The sequence below is a fragment of the Siphateles boraxobius genome, unplaced genomic scaffold (genome assembly GCF_051911475.1).
Source record: "Siphateles boraxobius isolate OS27281-9 unplaced genomic scaffold, OSU_SipBor_1 2, whole genome shotgun sequence".
In the NCBI taxonomy this organism is placed as follows: Eukaryota; Metazoa; Chordata; class Actinopteri; order Cypriniformes; family Leuciscidae; genus Siphateles; species Siphateles boraxobius.
Window position 1 is genome coordinate 373,411 of NW_027508810.1, and position 24,280 is coordinate 397,690.

Here is a 24,280-nt window from a genome sequence, read left to right on the forward strand (position 1 = left end):
TAAATGGTTACCAGTAGCTTGCATGCATGGATTGTTGGTTTGTTAACTTGTTAACTAGCTCAACCCCAATAAAGCCTGACATTTGAAATAATAGTCAGAATAATATATTTGTTTAAAAATGGAACACTTTAGACAAAATATGTGAGCATGTATTTTATATAAAAGTTTGTGTATGTATTATCTATGTATCATATTCCATTTATAACTGTATCATCTTCATATCTCTTTTAATTCCTTTTATAACTGTTTTAATTTTCCTTGCTTTTATTTTGTGATTATTTAAATTCCTTTTTGTGTAAAGCACTTTGAATTACTATAGTGTATGAAATGTGCTATATAAATAAACTTGCCTATGTGTTTTTATGTGTAATTTATATGGCCAAAATTCAAGATAAAATTATTATAGCTTGTATTGTAAATCAATGAGATCTTTATAACAGTATAGAAGTCTTCTTACATAAAAAGGCATATAATTATCAGTCCTCGCTCTATATCTGCCCATAATATTGTGGCGAGCAGGATGAGGCCGAGGGTCGTGAGAGAACGGTGCGAGGCCGGTGGCGTGAGTGATAATGAACGACACCTGTGAGAATCACCGGTCTCGACAGAGGAGCGGAAGCATAAAAGGAGGAGCGACGACGCTGATGATCGAGGGAGGAACAGGCCTGAGTTTATGTTGTGTTTTGTTTCTGTTTTGTGTGGCCAGCAGTCGTCAGTGAGGGGCTGCTGGCGGATCCTTTTGTTTTTGTATTTGTTTTATTTTATTATTAAAATGTTACATGTCCGCCGGTTCCCGCCTCCTTCTTCCCTGAATCTTAAACATTGCTACAAATATGTCTTAGTAAGATGATTCTTAAATGCTTAGTTTTATGATCAAATATCTGTAGTTTCAAAACATATAATGCAAGATAATACAGTGATGATTGAGAGATGAACAAATAAACCTTCCTCAAAGGGCTGATTTGATACTCAAATTTCAACTTTATTTTTCAGAAAATTATATACGGATAATTAAGTAAACCTATGTTGCTTTAGTCCAGTAAGTGTTCATCTTGAAATATTACTAAAAAATATATAAAATCATAAAAAAGACATCTAACAAATTTTATTTTTAGTTATTTAATATTATTTACTATTGCTTGCTAAAAAAAGTATAAAGTATCAATCAGATGACAGAAAAGTTTTGATCATGTTGATTATTCAGAGGCCTCAGAAATGTGCGTATCAAGTATGCTACAGTAGGCTTAATAGCTACAGTCCTACCCTGCGAATCTCAAAGCCCTGAAACGCCCCCGTCCAGGATGGTGTTCATTCACAGATATCTTTGTAGCGTGCTGTAGCTTAGCACAAGTGTTGATCAGCTTCACCAGCTAAATCATAATGGCTTTGAAGGTCGACAAGCTAGCAGCACCAAACTAGCATTAGCCGTTTACAAGCGAGCAGAGCTATTTATGCAGAGCTGGTGTGGTATTCAAACCACGACTCAGCGGGAGGGAGAAATGTTTGACAGGCATTTTCTCAGAGAGAATGTCACAGAACACCTGAAGCTACTGAAGTCAAACACCGCACTCGGATTCATTAGCACACACTAGCCTTATTTTCTCCTCAGGGACTTGAGTGTATCTATTGGGAAAAACCTTAAACCATGACGATATTTACACTGTGCAATGGGATTTTCAACTCTCATGCGTGTGCTCAATATAAAGAGGTTTTATAAACTAGGGAACTGAGAAACCATATCATAGCTCTTTCCCAAAAACTTAGACAGCTGACTCAGTGTCTACTGCCTATGAAGGCAATTCAGTTCTCGGGAGAATCCTAACAGCTACTCAACAGCATTCTTGAATGACCTGACAACTGTTACACAAATAACGCTCTTCGTGTGAAGCATGCAATAGAATCTGCTCTTGATTCCAGTAGAGTCTAATGTTAGCATGTTTCTAAGATACTATCTCTAATAAGCACAAAAATACATATTCTGCACTACAGTTATTCTAGGTAAAAGTGAGTCAAAGTAAAAGTGTCTTTTCGAATAAGATTTTTATAGAAACTGCACATAATACAAATAGAATATTTGAAGTCCCCATGTGGTGAAAATCAAGTTTTAAATGTTGTTTATATGTCTATGTGGTGTTTTAAATATGCTTTAAGACAAACCATGTGTAAATTCATAAGTCGACAGCATTGCTGAGTATTTTCTGCTTAAAACTGCAGTGAACCAAAGACAGTCTCAAAAACACGGTTTGAAATCGCTGGTGTTTCTGACGTCCCAAACTACCTTGTAACCAATCAGATCAACTTTAGCATATGTGACCCTGGACCACAAAACCAGTCAAATGGGCCATTTTTTTAATTGAGATTTATACTTCATCTGAAACCTGAATAAATAAGTTTTACATTGATGTATGATTTGTTAAGATAGGACAATATTTGGCAGAGAATCTGAGGGTGCAAAAAAATGTAAACATTGAGAAAAATGCCTTTAAAAATGTTCGCAATTGTGCTGTATTTACGGTAGGAAATTTGAAAAATGTCTTCATAAAGCATGATCTTTACTTAATATCCTACCCTTAATAAATGATTTTTTGCATAAAAGAAAAATCAATAATGTTAACCTATGCAATGTATTGTTGGCTATTGCCACAAATATATCCGTGCTACTTGTGACTGGTTAGCAGTGAAGTCTCGAGAGATGCCAGGTTATCCTGGTATATTTTTCTGTTGCTATGAAAAATCGAGTAGATTTAGCAATATAGCGGGTGTACAGTATGATGTATATTACGATGTCATGAAGAACTGTATGCTTTTCTCCACTCACATTTTGAGTTGTTCAAAGTTTTTCTGATGATTGTTAGAAGGCAAACTGAGATGGCGAACAGGAACATGGTTTGTGAAACATTAGCAACACATTATTAGCTTTTTGATAACATAGTCAAGCAAGAGGCTAATCTTATTAATTACCGTTATGTGAGACGTTGTAAAAAGCGATGCCATTGTGCAGCGTTTACCTCAGTAAGTTGACCAAGTGGATCTCTGAGCTGCTGTGAGTGAGTGGAGGCGGGGCTCATTTGCATATGCATGAGTCTGCGTATACTAAATGAGGCAAGGTTGTAGAATTGCATTCAAGCTATTTTAAGGCATTAATATTTTTTGTTTTTTTCACAGGCATTTTGATGATCAAAGATTAGTTGTAAGGGATACAGTTATTGACTACAGGGGACTTAATAATTGTTAATGGATTATAACTCATTTTATAATCCCCCACTAGCAACATATATTAAAATACAAAGTATAAATGAAATTAGGTATATTAGTATTGCCGTTGTCCTGTAACAGTGTAACAGTGAAAACTGGTTCATCTTACCAGACTCACCCCTTCATAAAATTGTCTAGACAACAAGTTAACACAAAACAGTGAGTCTGTTACCCTTATAAAAGCAAGGGCAGCAGCCTCAAGTGTTGTAGTCAATGCTTTGAAAAGGTTTGGTGAAATCAATCTGGAGCCTGCATAGGGCAACGGTGACACCAGCAGAGACACATTTGGTTACACTTTATTTTAAAGGTGTCCTTGTTACAGTCTAATTACAGTAATACCAAAGACTTTACCATATTACCATGAATGGAAGAAAGTCCAAAACGAAATGGCCCGCCTTATAAATAAAAGAGCCAATGGACGATTGAAAAAGTCATTGCATCACTGCAGCTGCCATTAAAATCTCCAGTTGCAATAGAAACAGTCAGCGTTTGGTGACGTGCACTTATGACTGCACATGCACACAAATACATTTTCATAAAATACATAACTAATTACTTGAGTGTTATCTTGTTACTCTGTCTGAAGATTGATAAAACTATACAAATGTTGGTTACACTTTAATTTAAGGTGTCATTGTTACAGTGTAATTATATAATTAAGTACTGAGTAACATTAAGCAAATACATGTACTTACTATAGGATTAGGGTAAGATTAGGATTTGGTTGAGGGTTAGTTGCATGTAATTATGCATAAATTACAGTTATTACTATGGTAATTACATGTAACATATGTAACAATAACACTGTAAAATAAAGTGTTACCCAAATGTTTTTGTTTTGTTTTTAAATAATGATCCATGCAGATCCTCAAGAGTGATGCGGTAACATTTGAGTAGAGAGGGCTTCCAATAGGTTTCACAAATAATTGGTTTTTATTATTTATATATTTAAGGTCTGACACATACAGATATACTTTTCTATCAGGTACACTGAATTGCTCAGACAATGTTGTGGAGGATGTAGCTTGGTGGTTAATAACATAATATACAGTATATGCCGCTCAGCTTCATCAAAGATGATTATCGTTGTTGACAAGAGAACATTGTTGTTTATAATCAGATCATAAGGAGGTTTTAGTGTCACATACAGTAGATGACTCTTCGTTCAAGCTATCCGACTCATGAACTCCTTTAACCACTATATCTCACTGAATCCTTGCAGTGAGCCTCATGAACTGCAATAATAGTATTTATATATAATGTGGAAAAACTGTATTTATATGCCGCCATTTACCATGTGCAATATCATTATTTATATGTTGCTGTCAAACTCTTATTTTAATGCACGTTGTAGCATTTTTTATTATATTTTTATGAGCCAGTGAAACGGAATTTCGTTAATATGTGCATACAAGACGATATATCTATCTATCTTAGATGGCTGTTTGATCATTTTAAAAGAAAGAAAGAAAAAAAGAAAGAAAGAAAGAAAGAAAGAAAGAGTAGAATATGCGTATCAGAGTAAAAAAAGACAAATGCTAATGTTTCAGATATATACAGTAGGCCTATATGTGTGTGTGTGTGTGTGTGTGTGTGTGTGTGTGTGTGTGTGTGTGTGTGTGTGTGTGTGTGTGTGTGTGTGTGTGTGTGTGTGTGTGTCAATGTCGTTATTAGTTAGTTATTCATTGGTAGTTAGTAGTTCTTTATGAAGCTAATATCATTCTCAATCAAATCTCAGTCCTAAATTCACTATTGCTTACTGATTAGTTAATCTTGTTTCTATATTAGTTAATAGTAGTAGATGAAGTGTTAATGTAGTACTCTTCATTTGTCCTACGTTGTTACTTATTAATGACGATCCATTATTATAATGTTTTAACAATGTGCAGCACCCTCAAAACATTACACAACTATACATACTACTATTAAACATCTCAATTCTCTCTCGCAGATTCACTCTTTCACTTAATGCTAAAATATAAAGTTGTTGGATCTGTAACTTGGACTAACTAGATCTCACAGATGTAATGTAAACAGTGCAGATTCAGAATGGATTGGAGCTGAAATATTATACTAAAATACTAACTGTAAGTGTCTTTAAACTGTCTCTCTCTCTTTAAATTTTTATATAAAATGTAGGATTAACAACTAGGCCGCCCCACAAGATTCAGTCCTGTCTATTTACAATCCGTTCCTGCTGTCATTCATAAAATTCCACAAATCCCTTGTGAGTTTGCTTATTAAATATTTTAGTTAATCTTATTATGCTTTCAGTAAGACTGCAGTAAACATTTTACCAAGTTTAAATCCATTCTGAAAAATACCACAGATTTTCCCTCAAATGTAAATAAAATCTGCAGATGACTGTCAGTCTGGGCCAGGCCTCCTGGTGGCAGTGCGTCTATAAAGCCTTTGAATGCTGTCTCGGTGGCCAGCTCTCATGTGTACACTGCAGTATTTTAGCATGGTGTATTACTGTAAAGATGACACGTCTCCACTGCTCTCAGAAATGTCAAAATTTGTTCCACAGTTTCCCAATGCCTTAGAAAGATTTCCTACTATAACATCAGATACCTCCATAAAACCTTCCATACCAAATCTTCACAAAGCCGTTTCCTGGTTCTAATCCTGCATGAATGATATAGGATTTCACACCGAGTTCAGTCTTCAGATACTGGTTGCTCAATTCATCCATTCAGATATCCCTCCCACTCTCCATGCGAGCGGCGTTGGTTTCTCTGAATTAGCGTTGCCTCTAAACTAGCAACACTTTAGAAATTCAAACATCCTGTGACCAATTCCGACAGGCTTTTCATTCACAAGAGGCACATACAAATAATTACACCTACTCAGCAAAGTATTTTTCCGTCTTTTTTTCATATCCTTTTAAGTTTCTCTTTTGTCGAGTCACATGAAGCGAGTGGATTGGGCGCCCACGGCTCCCAACTTCACACCTCTCTGCCGGTCCTCCTCGCCCACCTTCCTCATTTCAGCCGACACAATGTGGAGAATATTGCCTCCTACATGCGTTAAGACAGCTGGCCTTGGTTCCTTCACTCGCCAAAGCATGATTAATCACTTGACAAGACGAGTAGCAAGAGTTGGCCGGAGAGCCAATATAAGTCTCTCCAGACAGATCATTTCTGACCCAAACACACCTGATGATGGACAAACCCTCCCTCATGGTGGAAGACGAATGAGCCGAGCAGGGCTCAAGACTGCCAGGAATAGAGGAAGAAAAAGCAATGCCACAGCGTGAGCGTCAAATCAAATGAAGTAATGGATCGCCAGAGATATCGGCAACAGACTGTAAACAAGAAGCCTGATAGATGAAGAACTGAACTTTAAAAAGACATTTATACACATGTTTGTCTCCAGCTGACCTGATCTGCTCTAGAGGGGGTCGAAACAAACATCAATAAACACTAGGCAAATAAATACTATAGGGGCAGTAAAACGGCAACAACTTTTATTACTTTTCACACTAAATTACGAGTACAGGAGCAGATTATCGATTAATCAAGACTTATTTGCGTACGGTTACAATGGTATGACGTCGAAACAGTTTTACCATGTAGTGCATGATTTATAAACTAATACATTTTGATGTTTACAACATATAATCAGGTCCAAATGTATGGCTTTTCTACTGTAGTAAACTTGCTCTGTAGCTCACCTGGGAATGCAAAGCATGGGTTCAAGTCGCGAGAAACAAGAGTCACGATAAAACTTTTTTTTTGTTTTTTTAAGAGCTCAAATACTTGTACAACAAGCTAAAATGGCATTGTTCCTTCAGAAAATTATATTAAAATTATATATTAAATTATATAAATTAATATATATTATATATAAATTATATAAAGCTACTTATAGTTAATAGAATATCTACAGTACACCACAGAAATAAAGTGTTACCAAATGTGGCCATCATCTGTTTAGGGGGAAAATTAACACATTAAAAGTGTCGCAAAATTTGCAAGAAGCAACATAATATATTGCAGAACTAAATTTTTCCAATGAGCCTGGGTTGTGCCTTTGGGTTTGTAACATCTTAGGAATACATAAGAACTGCTTCATACCTAACTTAACAATCTTTTCAAAGTTTGTTGGGACATATTCCCCAGCCAAAATGCCTACTGTAAGACAGATGATCTTAATGCGCTGCCCAGAGGAAGATTATTCTTCACCCAGTCGCATTTATACTTTAACACAGGATCTAGTTCTAGAGAAAAAAAAGATACAGCAAAATGTCACCACATGCATGATGGATGCAAAGTTTGGCCAAGAGTCAAAGATTTTTGGCCCTTAACCATCAATGAACATCTCTCTTTAAGAAAAACCAACTTGAGGAGCACATCACTTAGAGCTCCCTTTCACTCAAAGGATTTGTTCGCCCTGAAAAAAAAAAAAATTGTCAGTTTCTTCTAAAAGAAAGACATATATGGCTGGTCACTTTTCAACATAAGTGAAAAATAAAGGCAATAAACCATGACTTGTCGTGGCTTGTATAGTGCTTATAAGAAACCCGAAGATATTTGCAACTTTGGATAACAGAAGCTCTATTATAAAACCTAGTGAGCTGCCTGGACAGCATTTCAAGGAATTATAGATTCTCTCCCATTACCAAGACTTGTCGAAATGAGAGGCTTGGTTTTGTCAAGTTCTAAGACAGTATAGCAAGTATCCTTCACAGAAAAGACAATACCAAAAGCCACTGGAACAAGCTCGTTGAACAACAATGCAAAACGATACATTTCGTTCAATACTGCAAATCACTGAAATTCAGTCTTTGTGTGCTATGTATTTTTATGCTTATTGAAATATTGTCTCATTAATAGTGGTGGAATGAATCACAAAATTCACGGTTTGAATCATTGATGGTTTTTGGGCTATGGATCGGATCATTTTTCATGAAATGAAATATATATATATATATATATATATATATAAATATATATATATATATTATATATATATGGGGGGGGGGGGGGTAACTTTGCCTTTCATTTATGCAAGGACCAAAAACAAACTGACAAACGTCCGGTTTCTTTCTCAACTGTTCACTTATGACATAAACAAGAGAATACTTGGCTATTAAGACATAATTTTGTGTTTATGTTCAAGGGCAAGGAAACTCGAAAGAGGAATCAATTAGTTTTTTCACAGTTTGAGTGCTGTCTCTCTCTCTCTCTCTCTCTCTCTCTCTCTCTCTCTCTCTCTCTCTCTCTCTCTCTCTCTAGTTTGAATGTGTAAATTGGCAAGACAAAAACACTTCCAAATTATAAACTTTCACTCTTTCATGATTAAATTTAGCAGTTAATCCACAAATCACATGCGTGCCGAACCGCGGGGCCTGATCCGTACGGATGAACTGCAATCCGTTCCACCCCTACTCATTAACATAGCAACATGCTAATTTCAAACTCTAGCCTATGGGAATTAACTGTTAGTCAAGTCTCTAGGGCACTTCGGAGGAACACATTTCGGTGTGCCAAATGTAGCTACCAAAACCAATTGCTCAGTAACCAATCAAGTGTTTCACTTCAGTATGGATGCTGCTACCTAAGAAGACATCAGCCTCAGTAGGCAGCAGATAACAAGTGAATGACAAATTGTGGGTTGTGGTACCAGAAAGGGCCATTCACACTGACAGAAATGTGCGGCAACGAGGTGATCAGATTTGGAGAAATTGATCTGTCGCCAGTTGAATAACAAAGGAACGTAAGAACGTCTGCTGGAAAACAACTGCACTGCAACTTGTAGACTTGCAGTGATTCAATCGCTGTCATTGTGAACAGGCATGACAGTCTTTGTCTTTGAGCAAGATACCCAAGGAGACTTTTCCCCTACAAAGACTACTATCAGTTGCTAGGAATAAAAGCATCTGCAAAATGTCTACTTGCATAAAACCGTACGCTTGTTTTGTGCTTTATCCACGCTGGTTTGCCACTCAAATGCACTTGCAAAGCAAAGCACAGCACAACTCATCATGATTAGCAGGAGCTCTAAAAAACTTGGTGGCTTGTGTGATCGAAAGAGAGTTTCTTGCGACACGGCCTGTCTCACTTGTTGACAAATCTCTCAATTGTGGAAAACTAGGCCAGGAAGAACCCAAATGTCACAGCACTCAAACAACACTTTGACAGCAGCCATCATACTGAAGATCAATCCCTCAAACCCAGAGGTCAGGTTTGGATAAAGAGACTGTGGTTTTTACTGAGGTTTCTGTGTAATTTATTTCACCCACAAGGCCAAAAGGCATGAGCGCTGGAACTGGCAGGCCCTGGAGGTAAATCAAAAGTGCCTGAGGAACACCAGAGACTCCTGGGAATGCTGGAGCGCAAAGTTTCTAACAACCTTGATGCGACTGTTGTCTTCATTCAAACTTATGAAAAGACATTTGATTGCACTTGGGAAAAGTTTGCAGATCGCAGACTGAGCGAGAGAACTCCACAACCTCATCGTTTGCTTCTGGGCATCCACCACATTAACAGGCCAAACATTTGCAGAATTTCATCTTCGATTTATTTCAGCCTTGGGGCATTTCATTTTTTAAACTTGTCCTAGAAATTGATTTCAGATTATGTTTTTTTTCCCCTTTTCCGATTCATTCTCATTTGATTAGAACAACTGTAATTTCCTTACATGTTTTTCATAATTTAATCGTGTGTCTGTCTCTCTGAGCACACAGACTTTGTTTCACAGAAAAATGGCTTCTGAATCTCTCCTCTCATCACTCTTGCTTTTCAGCACGCATGAATAAAACATTTGTCACAATTTTAATCTAATCGCTTCGCTTCAAAAATTTGACAGAATGCACAAAACTTTATAGATAAGTTTCAGTAATTCTCAGAAAGCGTTCTCATTTGAGTCCTCATGAATTGATAGATGGTACACTATTTTTGGGGGTCATTGTTTGTTTAATACTTTAATTAATACCTTTATTCAGCATGGATGCATTAAATTGATCAAAAGTGACAATAAAGACTACATAATTACAAAAAATATTGAAATAAAAGCTGTTCTATAAAAATCCTGAAGAAAATGTATCAAAAATATGAAGCCGCACAACTGTTTTCAACATTGATAATACTCAAAAATGTTTCTTGAGCAGCAAATCATCATATTAGAATCATGTGACACTGAAGACTGGAGTAATGATGCTGAAAATTCAGCTTCGATCAAAGAAATGAAATTCACTTTAATATCTATTCACAAAACAGTTATTTTAAATTTTAATATTATTTTGCAATTTTACAGTTTTCACTGTATTTTTGATCAAATAAATGTAGCTTTTGTGATATATTTTGGGGTCAGTAATATTTTTTTTTAATTATTACTTTTATTTGTCATTAAATTGCTAAAAAGTAACAGTAAAGATACAAAGAGTTTGTCTTCTTTGAAATGAATGGTCTTATTACATGATTTCTTCTGACGATTCAAACAGAAGTTTTTGTGGCAGCATTTTTCTAAATTTCACAATGAAACATGCATTATTTCATTTATACTGGCCTCAACCAAGATTAAAGGAAGAGTTAACTTAAAAATGAAAATTCTGTCATCAAGTTGTTTCAAACCTGTATGCATTTCTTTCTTCTGCTGAACACAAAAGAAAATATTTCGGTTACCGACATTCTTCAAAATACCTTATTTTGTGAAAGAAACTCATACTGGTTTGGAACAACTGGAGGGTGAGTAAATGATGACAGAATTTTTACTGTAAGTTAACTATTCCTTTAATATTTAATTATGGTGAGAAGAAAAAAATCAAGTGATAAGAAGTGATCTTTTAAAGGTGATATTTTAAAACATTTCTGGCACAAAGTACCAAATTACTAACTGAAAATAATAATGTGAGTTACATTTGCTAGTTACAGTAAGACCGCTAATATCAATTTTGCGTGTGTGTGTGCGTGTGTGCGTGTGTGGGTATGTGTATGTATGTGTGTGTGTGTGTATGTGTGTGTGTGTGTGTGTGTGTGTGTGTGTGTGTGTGTGTGTGTGTGTGTGTGTGTGTGTGTGTGTGTGTGTGTGTGTGTGCGTGTGCGTGTGTGTGCGTGTGCGTGTGCGTGCGTGTGTGTGCGTGTGCGTGTGTGTGTGTGTGTGTGTGTGTGTGTGTGTTTCTGTGTGTGTGTGTGTGTGTGTGTGTGTGTGCGTGTGTGTGTGCGTGTGTGTGTGTGTGTGTGTGTGTGTGTGTGTGTGTGTGTGTGTTGGCACAAAACATGGAGTAAAAGTGAAGTGCCATGGGTTTTACATTTATTTTAGTTATATACAGTAGCCTATATATATATCCAGAAGCTTTAGGGTTAGGGCTCATATTTGTTATCCACTAATATGAATATTTATATGGTAGTTATAGCCTTCATACTTTGCATCTGAGGTGGGGAAATACCATTTCTTACTTCAGCAATACAATTGTTACAATTAATACAATTTACAATTGTACAAAACAATAAAATAAAATAAAAGACCCTGACACATTCAGGCACAAATTGCACCGTTTCCTGAGAAAGACCCAGCCACTTTCCCTCTTTACATTAAATGCATCTTGAGCATGAAACCTAGATGAAACATATTTGCCAGGGGATTTTGCTACAGCTCTTGAGGAATGCATGTGATATTTCATTTCCATCACAGCTGAACATGCAATATTTTACTCTGAATGCTAAGAAGGTTTCACAGCATCTATTCGGAAACCATTTGCAGTAATAGACAGCTGTCAGTGACGTGGAAAATCTGTGCACCAATACCTTATATCATCTGATGAATAAAGAGCAGAAGACTAAATGGTTAATTTCTGAATTTGATTAGCAATGTGGCAGTGCCAGCCAGTCACAGAAGATCCGTGCATGGAAATCGTTTTTCTTGTGCCGCGTACACATGATGTTTTTAATTAGACTCCCGTGACAGCGAACAAATGCATACTGTTTGCTGCAGATACACGTTTTATCTATATGCACAACCATACTGATGATGTCCATTGAAATGTAAATCGTCCAATGTGGATTTGAGTCAGAAAGGACCGCAAATGTAATGGGAAGCAATCAAATATTCATGGTGCCTTGAGCTATGAGCTCTGGAAAAAGACAAACACTTCCAAAACAGCCATAATGTACTGTTTTAAAATCACATCTATAGTCCGCAAAATAATAATAATAAAACCAAACAGAAAGCCAAGTGCTGGTGATTTATTCTATATTTTTCATAGCTCCAGTATTATTTCAAATATTTTCTAAATCACATTTGGCAACTGCTCCGCCAGCTTGCAAGATAAAGGGCAAAGGTCCATGGACTTTAAAAGAGAGGTGGCCATTGTTAATATTTAATGCATCTGGAAACAGTAATTAAGTTTTCCCCACAAGAAAAGGAATTTGACATGCTCTGGAGAGCCAGTGAGTAATTATATTTGTAAAGAGCAGTGATATAAGATACTCCCCCTTGACTAGGAGTCATTACAGGCCATTAAAGGGTCCCAGCAAGCCCGGCTTTATCCACACTCGCGCACACACACCAGTCGATGCTCGGCGAGACAGGATTTGTATAAACAAATTGTCTCTGACCAAACTCTGTGTCTGATCAAATCTGAGTGCCACAATATTCACATATCCCATCAGTCACAAAGAGCCAGACGCAGCATCCGCAGGAAAGACTCGCCGGTGATCTGGCATTGGTAATTAAATATTAAACCTGTAATGAGTTCTCAGCCATCTACATGGTGTGGAGTTCACATGCGAAAGTCTCCAAATAGGGCCCCTGGAGAGACAGGGTCCACACTTAGTAGCAATAATTATCACATCCACAGGACAGGTGGAAACGCTGCAGTGAGATGAGAAAACTCCAGCGAGACTTATTAAACAGTGCTCGGGAATAAAGACTGTACAGTGAGCTGATCGTTGTTAGTGTGTTGCAAATTTCCAGACTGTATTTGCACACATCTCGAGTGCTATTTTCATTCTAGACTGCTTTTATGTGATCCTCAAATAAGGCACATGCATGCATGAATACATGAATTTTACATCAAACTCCTGTAACCCACATACAGCCATGTTCACGGAGCATTCGCACGTCAGAATAGCCACAAGCTAAATGAGGAATCTTGTTCATACCGTATAATTCTCTCTTCTTAACTTTAAGCTGCGTTATTAAAAGTAGGCTCTTTTTCATATTAATATCCTATTATTTATTTATTTTTCTTCCCTGGAATTGTTCGGTCTGCTCTGAATTTCAATAGCATCTGCAACAGCCATCACTATGCAAATGAGGGGTGTCCTGTGTTTTAATAAAGGGGAAATGCAAAGTTCATAGTGCTGCCATCATTCCTTGCACAATCTGTAGAGATTGTACCATTAGCAAAACATCATTTGTAAAATATATGCCGAATGCATCCTGCGACTATGCAACCACTGTGAGTAATTGTTATATTTCACACCAGGGTGTGAAATACCGTCTTGCTTTAGTAGGAAATACCTCTTTGCAAACTTTTAGTCATAATGGTGTCGACTTGTGTTGTTCCGGGTTTCTTTCGATTTTCAGTTACGAAACCAGCGTGTCGTAGGCAGCAACTAAAAGCTGCAAATATTTGTAAATACGATGGAAATTCTGAAAAACCTCTGTGTTTGTAGTCAACATTTCAAACTGGATGAGCACAAACAGTGTTTCAGGCATAACGGAGGGGAAAACTGAAAGAAATTGCCAGTTCCCTTTCAAGGGAACTTCGAGCTGCGTCAAACGCTGCGGGAACGCCCCTGCGTTGTGCGTCATGAAGCACGTATGGAATCAGCCCAATGGAGAGATGAAACGTCATAGGCGGGTGACGTCATCGACCAGGAAACTATAAAGCACCCCAAAAACACAAGCGCATTAGCTTCTGTGCTTTCAGTCGCGCTACATGTGAATCTGTCCCTGTGTGATATTGTCTGTCTTACATACCCTGCACCACACAAACAATTTATCCCTATATATATATATATTGAGAGATTATGGCGGACGAACAGCAGTTTAGAAAGTGTGTTCCTCCCTGCTCGCGTTATTTAACGAGCGGGGATACACATGATCTTTGTGTTGTTTGTTTGGGAGTTCAGCATGCCCAGTTTGCTCTCGAGGGAGCAGACTGTGAGCATTGCGAGCGTTTGCCGTTAAGGACGCTCCGCTCCCGCCGGTCGCTCTTTGAGGAGAGCGGTTCGGTGCGCGCTCCCCGCGGTTCGGGTCCCGCTTCTGCCGAGGCAGAGCGGCGGCGCTTATCGTGGGGATCGCAGATGGATCTCACAGCGGGGTTTGAGACGGGCTCTGCCTTATCTCTCCCTTCACCTGTGAGATCCAGTGCCTCAGTCCCGGGTTCGGAAGCACGCGCTGCGGTTTCTTCCGCTCGGGCTGAGGCACCAATGCTATCCAGTTCTGAGGAACTTGATGTTGTTAGTGTTGAGGGAGATGTGGAGGATTCGCCACCCCACACTCCTGAGAGTGATGAGCTTATGGAGGTGTTAACAAGAGCTGTTGAAAAACTTAATATTGAATGGCCAGTGACTAGACAGGAGTCTGTTTCTAAATCAAAGTTGGATGAGAGATTTTTGCCGTCACGTGTGCAGCCTCCACGCCGGTGCCTGCCGTTTTTCCATGATCTCCACACCGAGGTGTCGAAATCATGGAGAAAACCGGTGTCATATAGAGTGTTTAGTCCCCAGACTTCAACATACGCTAATATTATGGGAGCCAAGGCTCATGGTTATGGTGCGTTGCCTCGTGTGGAAGAGACGCTTGCGAGCCATCTCTCCCCCGAAGCAGCATCATCTTTTAAGGCACCGGCATTACCCACCAAGCCTTTAAGAAACACTTCGGCTTTGGTGGGTAAAGCATATTCGGCAGCAGGTCAGGCTGCGTCATGTCTGCATACTATGTCAATCTTGCAGGCATACCAGGCTGATCTGCTAAGGGACATGAGTGAGAGTGAGGAGGTCAGTACTGACGTAGTTCGCGAACTGCGTCAGGCTGCTGATTTATCCCTGCGTGCCACCAGAGAATCGGCCAAATTAATGGGTCGTTCTATGGCAGCTCTGGTGGCCGCAGAAAGACATTTGCGGTTAAATCAGACTAATATTAAAGAGAGAGAAAAAGCTTTTCTTTTAGATGCTCCTCTTTCTCCCATGGGGTTGTTTGGTGATGCTGTGAATTCAGTTATCGATAAATTCCAAGAAGAAAAGAAACAAACTGCAGCTTTTAAAAAGTTTCTTCCCCTTAAAGTTCATGTCCCTGGGGCTGCTGGGCGGGAGCAGCCCCGGCCGTCTTCGAGCTCATCACATAGAGCGCAGCAGAGGCAGAGTGTCGCGTCTCGTGCTCCCCCTGCTGGACAGTGGGCTCAGCCGCGACACTCTCAGCCGAAGCCTTCTCCCAGTAGAACTGATCTGAGGACAGTTATATTGGCTAAGAAGGCTTCGGCTAAGAAGAAGTCCTGACGCCAAGCCGTTCAGGATGCTGAGGGTGGTCCCCACCGAGGCGGAAAGGTGTTCACCTCTTTTTACGGTGCCCATTCCTCCTCGGTGCCCTCAGGGGCTCGTTCTGCCAACCCCGCCTTTATGCCGGGGCACAGACGATCCCAGCGAGCGCTTTCCCGAGGGACGCTCGCTCCCTCTGAGGAGGGTCTCAGAGCGGTCAGACCAGTTGTTCCCTGCCGGTGCGCCGTTACAGGGCGCTGCGTCTGCTGCTCAAGTTACACCAGAGGCCAGTCTCGAGAGGCTGGTACCCTTAGTAGAATTTCTGGCAGAGTGGAAAAGCCTTCCAAAAATATCTCATTGGGTCCTGCAGACAGTAGAAAAGGGTTATGCTATCCAGTTCAGGTGTCGTCCACCAAAATTCAGAGGGGTTCTGCACACAGTGGTGGGCCCCGAGCAGGCTCTGGTATTGGAACAAGAGGTGAAAACGCTCCTTCAAAAAGAGGCTATAGAACGGGTTCCTCCTCCCAGTTTGGAGTCAGGTTATTACAGCCGATATTTCATCGTTCCAAAGAAGGATGGGGGGTTGCGTCCAATTTTAGACCTGCGCATATTGAATCGCTCGGTAGGGAAGCTAAAATTCAAGATGCTCACTATCAAGCAGATCGTGTCTCAAATCAGGTCCGAGGACTGGTTTGTCACGATAGATCTGAAGGACGCATACTTCCATGTGTCCATCCTTCCACAACACAGGAAGTTCCTGAGGTTCGCCTTCGGGGGCGAGGCGTACCAGTACAGGGTTCTTCCGTTTGGCCTAGCTTTATCTCCCCGCACTTTCACGAAATGCATGGATGCAGCACTAGTGCCTCTGAGGCTTCAGGGCATTCGTATTCTCAATTACATCGACGATTGGTTGATTTTAGCTCAGACCGAGCAGATGGCGGTTCGGCATCGAGATGTCGTCCTCGCTCATATCAGAAAGTTGGGGTTGAGGCTGAACGCAAAGAAAAGTGTATTATCTCCTTCCCAGAAGACCACTTTTCTGGGTGTCGTTTGGGATTCGGTATCGATGCGGGCGCGACTCTCTCCGACCCGCATCGCTTCGATTCTCTCAGCTGTGAAACAAGTGAAGCTAGGCCAGCTACTCACTGTCAAGCAGTTTCAGAGACTGTTGGGTCTGATGGCAGCAGCGTCCAACGTTATACCTTGCGGCCTGTTGTACATGAGACCGCTACAGTGGTGGCTCAGGACCAAGGGATTCTCCCCGAGGGGAAATCCGCTCCGCACGTTCAAAGTCACGCGGCGCTGCCTTCGTGCTCTGGTCATGTGGAGAGAAACTTGGTTCCTATCCAAAGGTCCTGTGCTGGGGGCTCTTTGTCGTCGCATAACGCTAACGACGGATGCTTCCCTCACAGGGTGGGGGGCGGTCATGAGTGGTCGCCCAGCCCAAGGTCTGTGGCAGGATCATCATCTTTCGTGGCACATAAATTGTCTAGAGATGTTGGCTGTGTTTCAGGCTCTGAAACACTTCCTAACAGACCTGAGAGGCCATCATGTGTTAGTTCAATCAGACAACACGTCGGTGGTCTCTTATATAAATCATCAGGGGGGCCTGCGGTCTCGCCGGCTTTACAAGTTGGCCCGTCAGATCCTCCTGTGGTCCCAAGGGAAGCTACTATCTCTGAGAGCAATGTATCTCCCTGGGTATTTGAATGTGGTAGCAGACTCCCTGTCGAGGCAGGGGCCGAGGCCAGGGGAATGGAGACTCCACCCCGAGGTGGTGGAGCTCCTTTGGTTGAGTTTCGGTCGCGCCGAGGTGGACCTATTCGCTTCCAAGGAGACCACTCATTGTCATCGGTGGTTCTCCATCACTCTTCCAGCCCCCCTGGGGTTGGATGCTATGGTGCAGCCGTGGCCGAGGTCACGTCTGTACGCCTTTCCCCCGATTGCTCTGTTACCAGGAGTTCTGGAGAGGGTCCGCCGGGACGGGGTCAGTCTACTACTAGTAGCCCCGTTCTGGCCGGCCCGAGTATGGTTTGCGGACCTGATTTCTCTCCTGGACGGTTCTCCTTTGGAGCTCCCGGTCAGGAGGGATCTACTCTCCCAGGCGGGGGGCACGATACTTCACCCCCGCCCAGAATTGTGGAAACTGTGGGCTTGGCCTCTGAGGGGGCCCAGCTCATAGACTCCGGTCTCTCAACCGAGGTTGTTGAGACCATTCTTAACTCCAGAGCTCCATCCACGAGGAAGCTTTATGCCTTGAAGTGGAAACTTTTCACTTCTTGGTGTGGAGAACACCTGCAGGACCCAGTTAACTGCCCAGTGGGTGCAGTGCTGGAATTCCTGCAGGAGCGCTTCTCCACAGGGTTATCCCCCTCCACACTAAAGGTGTGTGTGGCGGCACTAGCTGCTTACCACGTCCCTTTCAGTGGAGTTTCTCTTGGGAGACACCCGCTTATAACTCGTTTCCTCCGTGGCACTTTGAGGCTGAGGCCAGCAGTTCGTACGAGGGTGCCGACTTGGGATCTGGCCATTGTATTAGAAGGTCTTTCCCTAGCTCCTTTTGAACCTATCGAAGAAGTTCCCGAGAAGTTTCTCACTTTTAAGACTATCTTTTTGCTTGCTATCTCTTCACTAAAAAGAATCGGAGATTTGCAGGCTCTGTCGGTTTCACCCTCGTGCCTGGAATTTGCACCTGGCATGGTTAAAGCTTTTCTGCATCCTAGACCAGGTTACGTTCCTAAGGTTCCTACTAATATTGTTAGACCTACGGTTCTGCAGGCTTTCTGTCCTCCTCCATTTATGTCATCGGACCAGGAGAAACTTAATTCACTCTGCCCTGTTAGGGCATTAGACGCTTATGTCCACAGAGCTGCCCTGTGGAGGAAATCAGAACAACTTTTTGTATGTTTCGGGCCACCCAGGAAAGGGTGTCCGGCGTCTAAACAGAGAATGAGCAAGTGGGTGGTTGAGGCTATCTCACTTGCTTATGAGTCGGCTGGCCAGCCTTCACCTTTGGTTGTCCGAGCTCACTCTACCAGGAGTATGGCTGCTTCTAAAGCTCTTTTGTCGGGGGTTTCCCTGAGTGATGTTTGTGATGCGGCTGGATGGTCTTCACCGCATACTTTTATTAAGTTCTATGACCTAGACTTAAGCTCTACCCCTGGGGCACAGGTGCTCTCGTCCTCTGTGCGCTAGTCTCACATGACGGTCATTTGGTCCTATGGCGACGTGGGTATTCGCGTTCCCGCAGCGTTTGACGCAGCTCGAAGTTCCCTTGAAAGGGAACGTCTCGGTTACGTATGTAACCCTAGTTCCCTGATAGGGAACGAGACGCTGCGTCGCTCCGCCATACTCCCGGCACTCCCGTTAGCGCTTCCTTCAAGCCTATCAGAAGCTAATGCGCTTGTGTTTTTGGGGTGCTTTATAGTTTCCTGGTCGATGACGTCACCCGCCTATGACGTTTCATCTCTCCATTGGGCTGATTCCATACGTGCTTCATGACGCACAACGCAGGGGCGTTCCCGCAGCGTTTGACGCAGCGTCTCGTTCCCTATCAGGGAACTAGGGTTACATACGTAACCGAGACGTTCCGCCTGAAGCAAAACACCGTCACGTAAAGCTGGTTGCAAGAGTGTTCAATTTTTACCATAATCCTAGACATAGTACAATACAATTTTCAGTGATAAAATTACTCTTACAATAACTGTTCTGTGAATAACCCTCTGTCGATCCGACGGTCCGTGGGTGGGGATACAAAAATATAGAAGTATAATCTGTATTTTTCCCCAAAACCCTGGAGCATTTTGTCCTCCGGCGGACGTTTGCTGAATTTCTCAATCCAGGTAACATGAGGAATGAGTGAACGTCGTTAATTTACATATACTACCGACATTGTAAGAATACTAAAGTGGGTTGAAAATCGGCGAAGTAACGCTTTAACATATGTGGTCTTGTCTCCAAAAAGTTATAGGTTCAAATCCAGCAAGAAGTCAGCCATGAACTATACAAAGTGTGCTTTTGATCAAGACATTTGACTTCAGGTTACTCCAGAAGGATTGCTGCATATAAATAAAAGCATCTGTTAAACATCCTCTTACTGAAGGAACTTCAGTATAACAAAGACTCTTCTTTTTGGGATGTATATGGGATGTATTTTAGATTCAGAATCAGCTTTAAAAATACTCTTCATTGTGCGTATGTGACAAATTTAAAAGCATAACTGGATGACTGGACATTTTTCTGCACAGATTTTTTCAAGTAATAATAATAATAATAATAATAATAATAATAATTAATTAATTAATTCCATTTATATAGCATTTTTCTCAATCAACACAACACTGGGCAAGCCAAACAAAAACAAAACAAAAAGAAAAAACAAAAAGCCAAACTGATTGAACTTTGGCAAGAGTTTGTACCGCTGATTCATTAAATCAACAGAATCTCTTGCTTTAGTGTTTTGCATTTACTGATACAGCAAGCAGCATTCAGCATATTATTCAAGTAAACGTAAACATAGTAGTTTTAATAATTAAACCCACACATTAGCAAACATATGCAAAAATGTTAGTTCTCTATACTATTTTTCCAATTTGACTGCTCCTGGAAAGTTATATAACAACGAAAAGTGCTTACCTAGGACGCCGACTCGAAAGTTGAGCGTAATAACGATGACGTTTCCGTAACTGGCCAGCACGCTTCCGTCAATCATGTTCCCAGTGCCCTCCATGTACGATCCACCGTGAATGTACACCATCACAGGTTTGGCTCCAGTGTCTCGTATGTCTGCAAGAGTGGCCACCATTAAACTCTCACTCCCCCACTGGCCTGATTCAACACAGCAATGCATCTCACAGTCCTCCCAGATACCAGCCACCAGCTCGATTACAGTCTGAGATGCATCTCATATCAGCCGAGTCATTTGTCTCTCGTAATGAACAGTATGCGCAAAACAGATATGAACAGATGAAGCCATATGGAAGGTCAGAACCTAACTGGCTATTGCAGGCGGCTCTAACACGCTTTAGTGGCCTAAATGATGAGCTCATCGCAAATTAAATGGCCTTGTTAGACTTCACTGCTGTGGCACACACACACCGAAGGGTTTAAAACGGGCAGCAATTGAGGCGGGAGGGGGGTGGGTATTTTAGTTCAGCCAACAATTAAAATGATTATTCTGATCCCATATTATTGTTTTGCCTCCATGAAATGCGTAATCATCTTAGGAAAAAGTGAATGTTGTTTTACACTGCCAAGCTCAAAAAAGCACCACAAAAGAAGTCCATACATATATACTAAAAGTACTAAATTCCAAATGTTCTGAGGCCAGAACAAAATTTATGTCATTATTCACTGGAAATCTCCCTCTCTACTGGAATTCAGTTAACATTTGGTGCAATTGGACGACACAATAGGTTTGGCATCATTGACACCAAATGCTATTGGTTTTCTTATAACGTGACCTCTAAAGTTTCTTACATTTTAAAACTAAATTAACATGACTGTATGACTACAGAAGACATGGAATATAGTGCACAAGTTGTATGAGTTCATTTTTGAAGCTTGACAGTACTATGTAAAAATTGGTCGTCATTTTAACAGTAAAAATATAATCGATAAAACATGTTAATTGGTTAACAGTAGAAATATTTTAGGTTTTATGACATTTAACTAAAGTTCACGGTAAAAAAACTAGCAGCTGTGGTTGCAAGTGCTTCGCCGTAAAAAATATGTTAGTAATATATTAGGCTTTATGGCATTAAACTTCAATTTAAGAAAAAAACTAAACAAAAACAGGGCTGTGGTTGCCAGTAACCATCAAAAGAATGGTATTACAAACCAATTTGTCACATATGTGTACAAAAGTGTACAAAAAGAGAATGAATAGATCTTTATCAACCGGTTGATGTTTTATTGAAAATAATAAAGTTTGTTGTATACAGTAGCTATATCAACATTCACTTTTGTTATATGGAAAACAGAAGGTCGGACAATCTATTGCAATATCTCCTTTTGTGTTTCCTGAAAGGAAGATTAATACAGGTTTAGAAGTACATGAGGAAGAATAAAAGATTTTTTTCAATTTCCAAACTATTCCTTTAAAAGAAATCACAAAGTTTCTTGTTTTTTTAATATGTTTTTATAGACATTTAACAGTCAATCATTATCAGCTCATATTTTTTAATGACATAATATAAAAGAGGACACAAGCAGAGAAAATGGTCTCTCTACCGAGATGAAAGAGACACAAGCCTGCTGGGTTGAGACTCAAAATGCTGTATTGTATTGAAAGTTGCCATGGATACGGCAGATCAAAATTCAGAATCTTTGAGAAAGCCTAATCGCAAGCACCACTCCAGTGCATTTGCCCCCGTTCGCATTCAAGCCCTCCTGTTAAATATGCGCTTATTTGCATGTATGTGGTCACAGCAAATTACCGACTTGCTTTTTTGTGCAAAAAAAACAATGTTATTTGCATTAACTGTGCCACTGTCTGCTTAACGTCTATTTTGCACGGTAAGAACGCATTCACACATTAAGCGCCTGATCTGATGGAACAAGCAAGAACTGATTTGTATAGAATTTTTCCACTTTAGATCCGCCAGCAAAAACATTTACGGTTACGTTTAAAGACTTATCTGGTATCTGAGAGAAGTATGATAAGACACTGCTTTGAAATGACAATTCTCTGTTGACACTTATCATACGGAAGAAAGACAATGTATGGAGTGGGAAAAAGAGGGCAAGTGAGAGAGAGAGAGAGAGAGAGAGAGAGAGAGAGAGAGAGAGAGAGAGAGAGAGAGAGAGAGAGAGAGAGAGAGAGAGAGAGAGAGAGAGAGAGAGAGAGAGAGAGAGAATGCACAAGATTTCCTGGACAAGGGATGCACAGGATGAGATATAGAATGAACAGATCAATTAGAAAAACAATACATAGATAAGTCATGTCAATGTTATCAGTAACCTCTTTTGTTGATTCAAATCATGTTGGTATAAAGCATAATACTCTGCTAACTGATCTCTTCACTAGCAAATATTCATGTATAATGTCAAAATCAAAATCAAGCTAGTCCTTCAAAAGTCACATCCTGAGGAAAAAGAGGAGACATATTGATTAAAATGCATTATAAAGACATTTCACAAAAGCATCATTTGAATGAACAGGACATAAATGACCTTAAACATGAGGGGTGAAACTATAGGACATTAAACTGAAATGTCAACTTCATGAATGCACAATAATGATTGATATGTTCTTTGACATGAAAACATGACTTATTTGCTATGACACACACACACACACACACACACACACACACACACACACACACACACACACACACACACACACACACACACACACACACACACACACACACACACACACACACACACACACACACACACACACACACAGACTCACAAACCAATGCATATGTTTAATCTTCACATGCATCCTATTCCTTTATATAACCTCCATCAATCATCTCCAAGTGAACTAAGGAAGGTGAAGACCCCTGCTTCCTAAAAAATGAAATAACACTTAACACCCCTGAGTTGAACAACCTTCTTCACAAAGTCTTCAGCATCTCCATCAGAGTTGTGATTAGGGTGTTAAAACATGGTGGATGTCAGAGCTGTAGAGCTCAGGAGGAGGAGGACGCGTCAAGCTATCTGTGAACCTCTCAAAATTCTCCACGGGCCACCTCTCAACGGCCTGTCACTCTAGAGGAACCGGACAGCGTGAGCACTGATAAGTGGCCCGGACTAGCACTGACGCTGTAAAACATGGAAACTGTCAAACAATCTCATTGTGAGCATTGTATGAGCTCCCGAGCTGAGGTTTCGACTTTAGACCCCACTGCTGAGCTCATCACCGATAACATAAATGTTGGATATCGACATTTCCAGGTCAAACTGAATATTTCTGAAGCTATTATGGATAGAAAAAAAGTAAGCGTGGCTCGGACTCTGCAGGAAAATACATAATACATACACATGCAGCCTTTATACACTGTCTACAGCAACCTACAGTAGCTACAACTATATATAGATATGTGTGTGTATAACTCTAAATATATACACTAGAGTTATAACTTACAGTATATCATAGCCTAGAGTGATGTGGTGTGGGCTGGGGGTAAATTAAACGTGACCTGCTGTGAAGTTACAATCATGTTACATTGTGGTCTATGGATCTGCCTTAAGTGTACATGTTATGTAGACTCTTCGGAATAAACTCCCACATCCATCCCCTTGACGAAGTTGATCGACTTCAAAATGGCGGCGGGGATTCCCCTTAAGGTAAGAGTTAAACAGCCATAGACATGCTACATCCTGAATGCTGGCAATGTCATGTGACCTACGACATCAGACACACGGCTTCACTGGCAGAATGTCGTTTGGGTACTATTATACAAAAACTTCATACTACTCATTTCACACAGGGCTTTTCGCATACTGTAAGAGAGTAGGTATAATGGGATGTAGGGGTATGCCTTTTCTGCGGTACTAGCACTACAAGTTTTAATGACACATATAGGCCTAAGTGAAATGCAAAAGGTGTGCATGTGGCAATTTGTAGACTTAGACTTCAATGG

At 40.6% G+C, this 24,280-nt stretch overlaps 1 protein-coding gene across 2 annotated transcripts in view; it reads right to left on the minus strand.

Annotated features, from left to right (window-relative positions):
• The window catches only part of nlgn3a (neuroligin 3a), a 237,642-nt gene that overhangs the window by 118,543 nt on the left and 94,819 nt on the right, over positions 1–24,280 (minus strand). For both annotated transcript variants that reach the window (XM_077235619.1, XM_077235618.1), the window contains one exon: positions 20,319–20,468. In XM_077235619.1, coding sequence (XP_077091734.1) covers positions 20,319–20,468 — 150 coding nt within the window. The remainder of the gene's footprint in view (positions 1–20,318; positions 20,469–24,280) is intronic.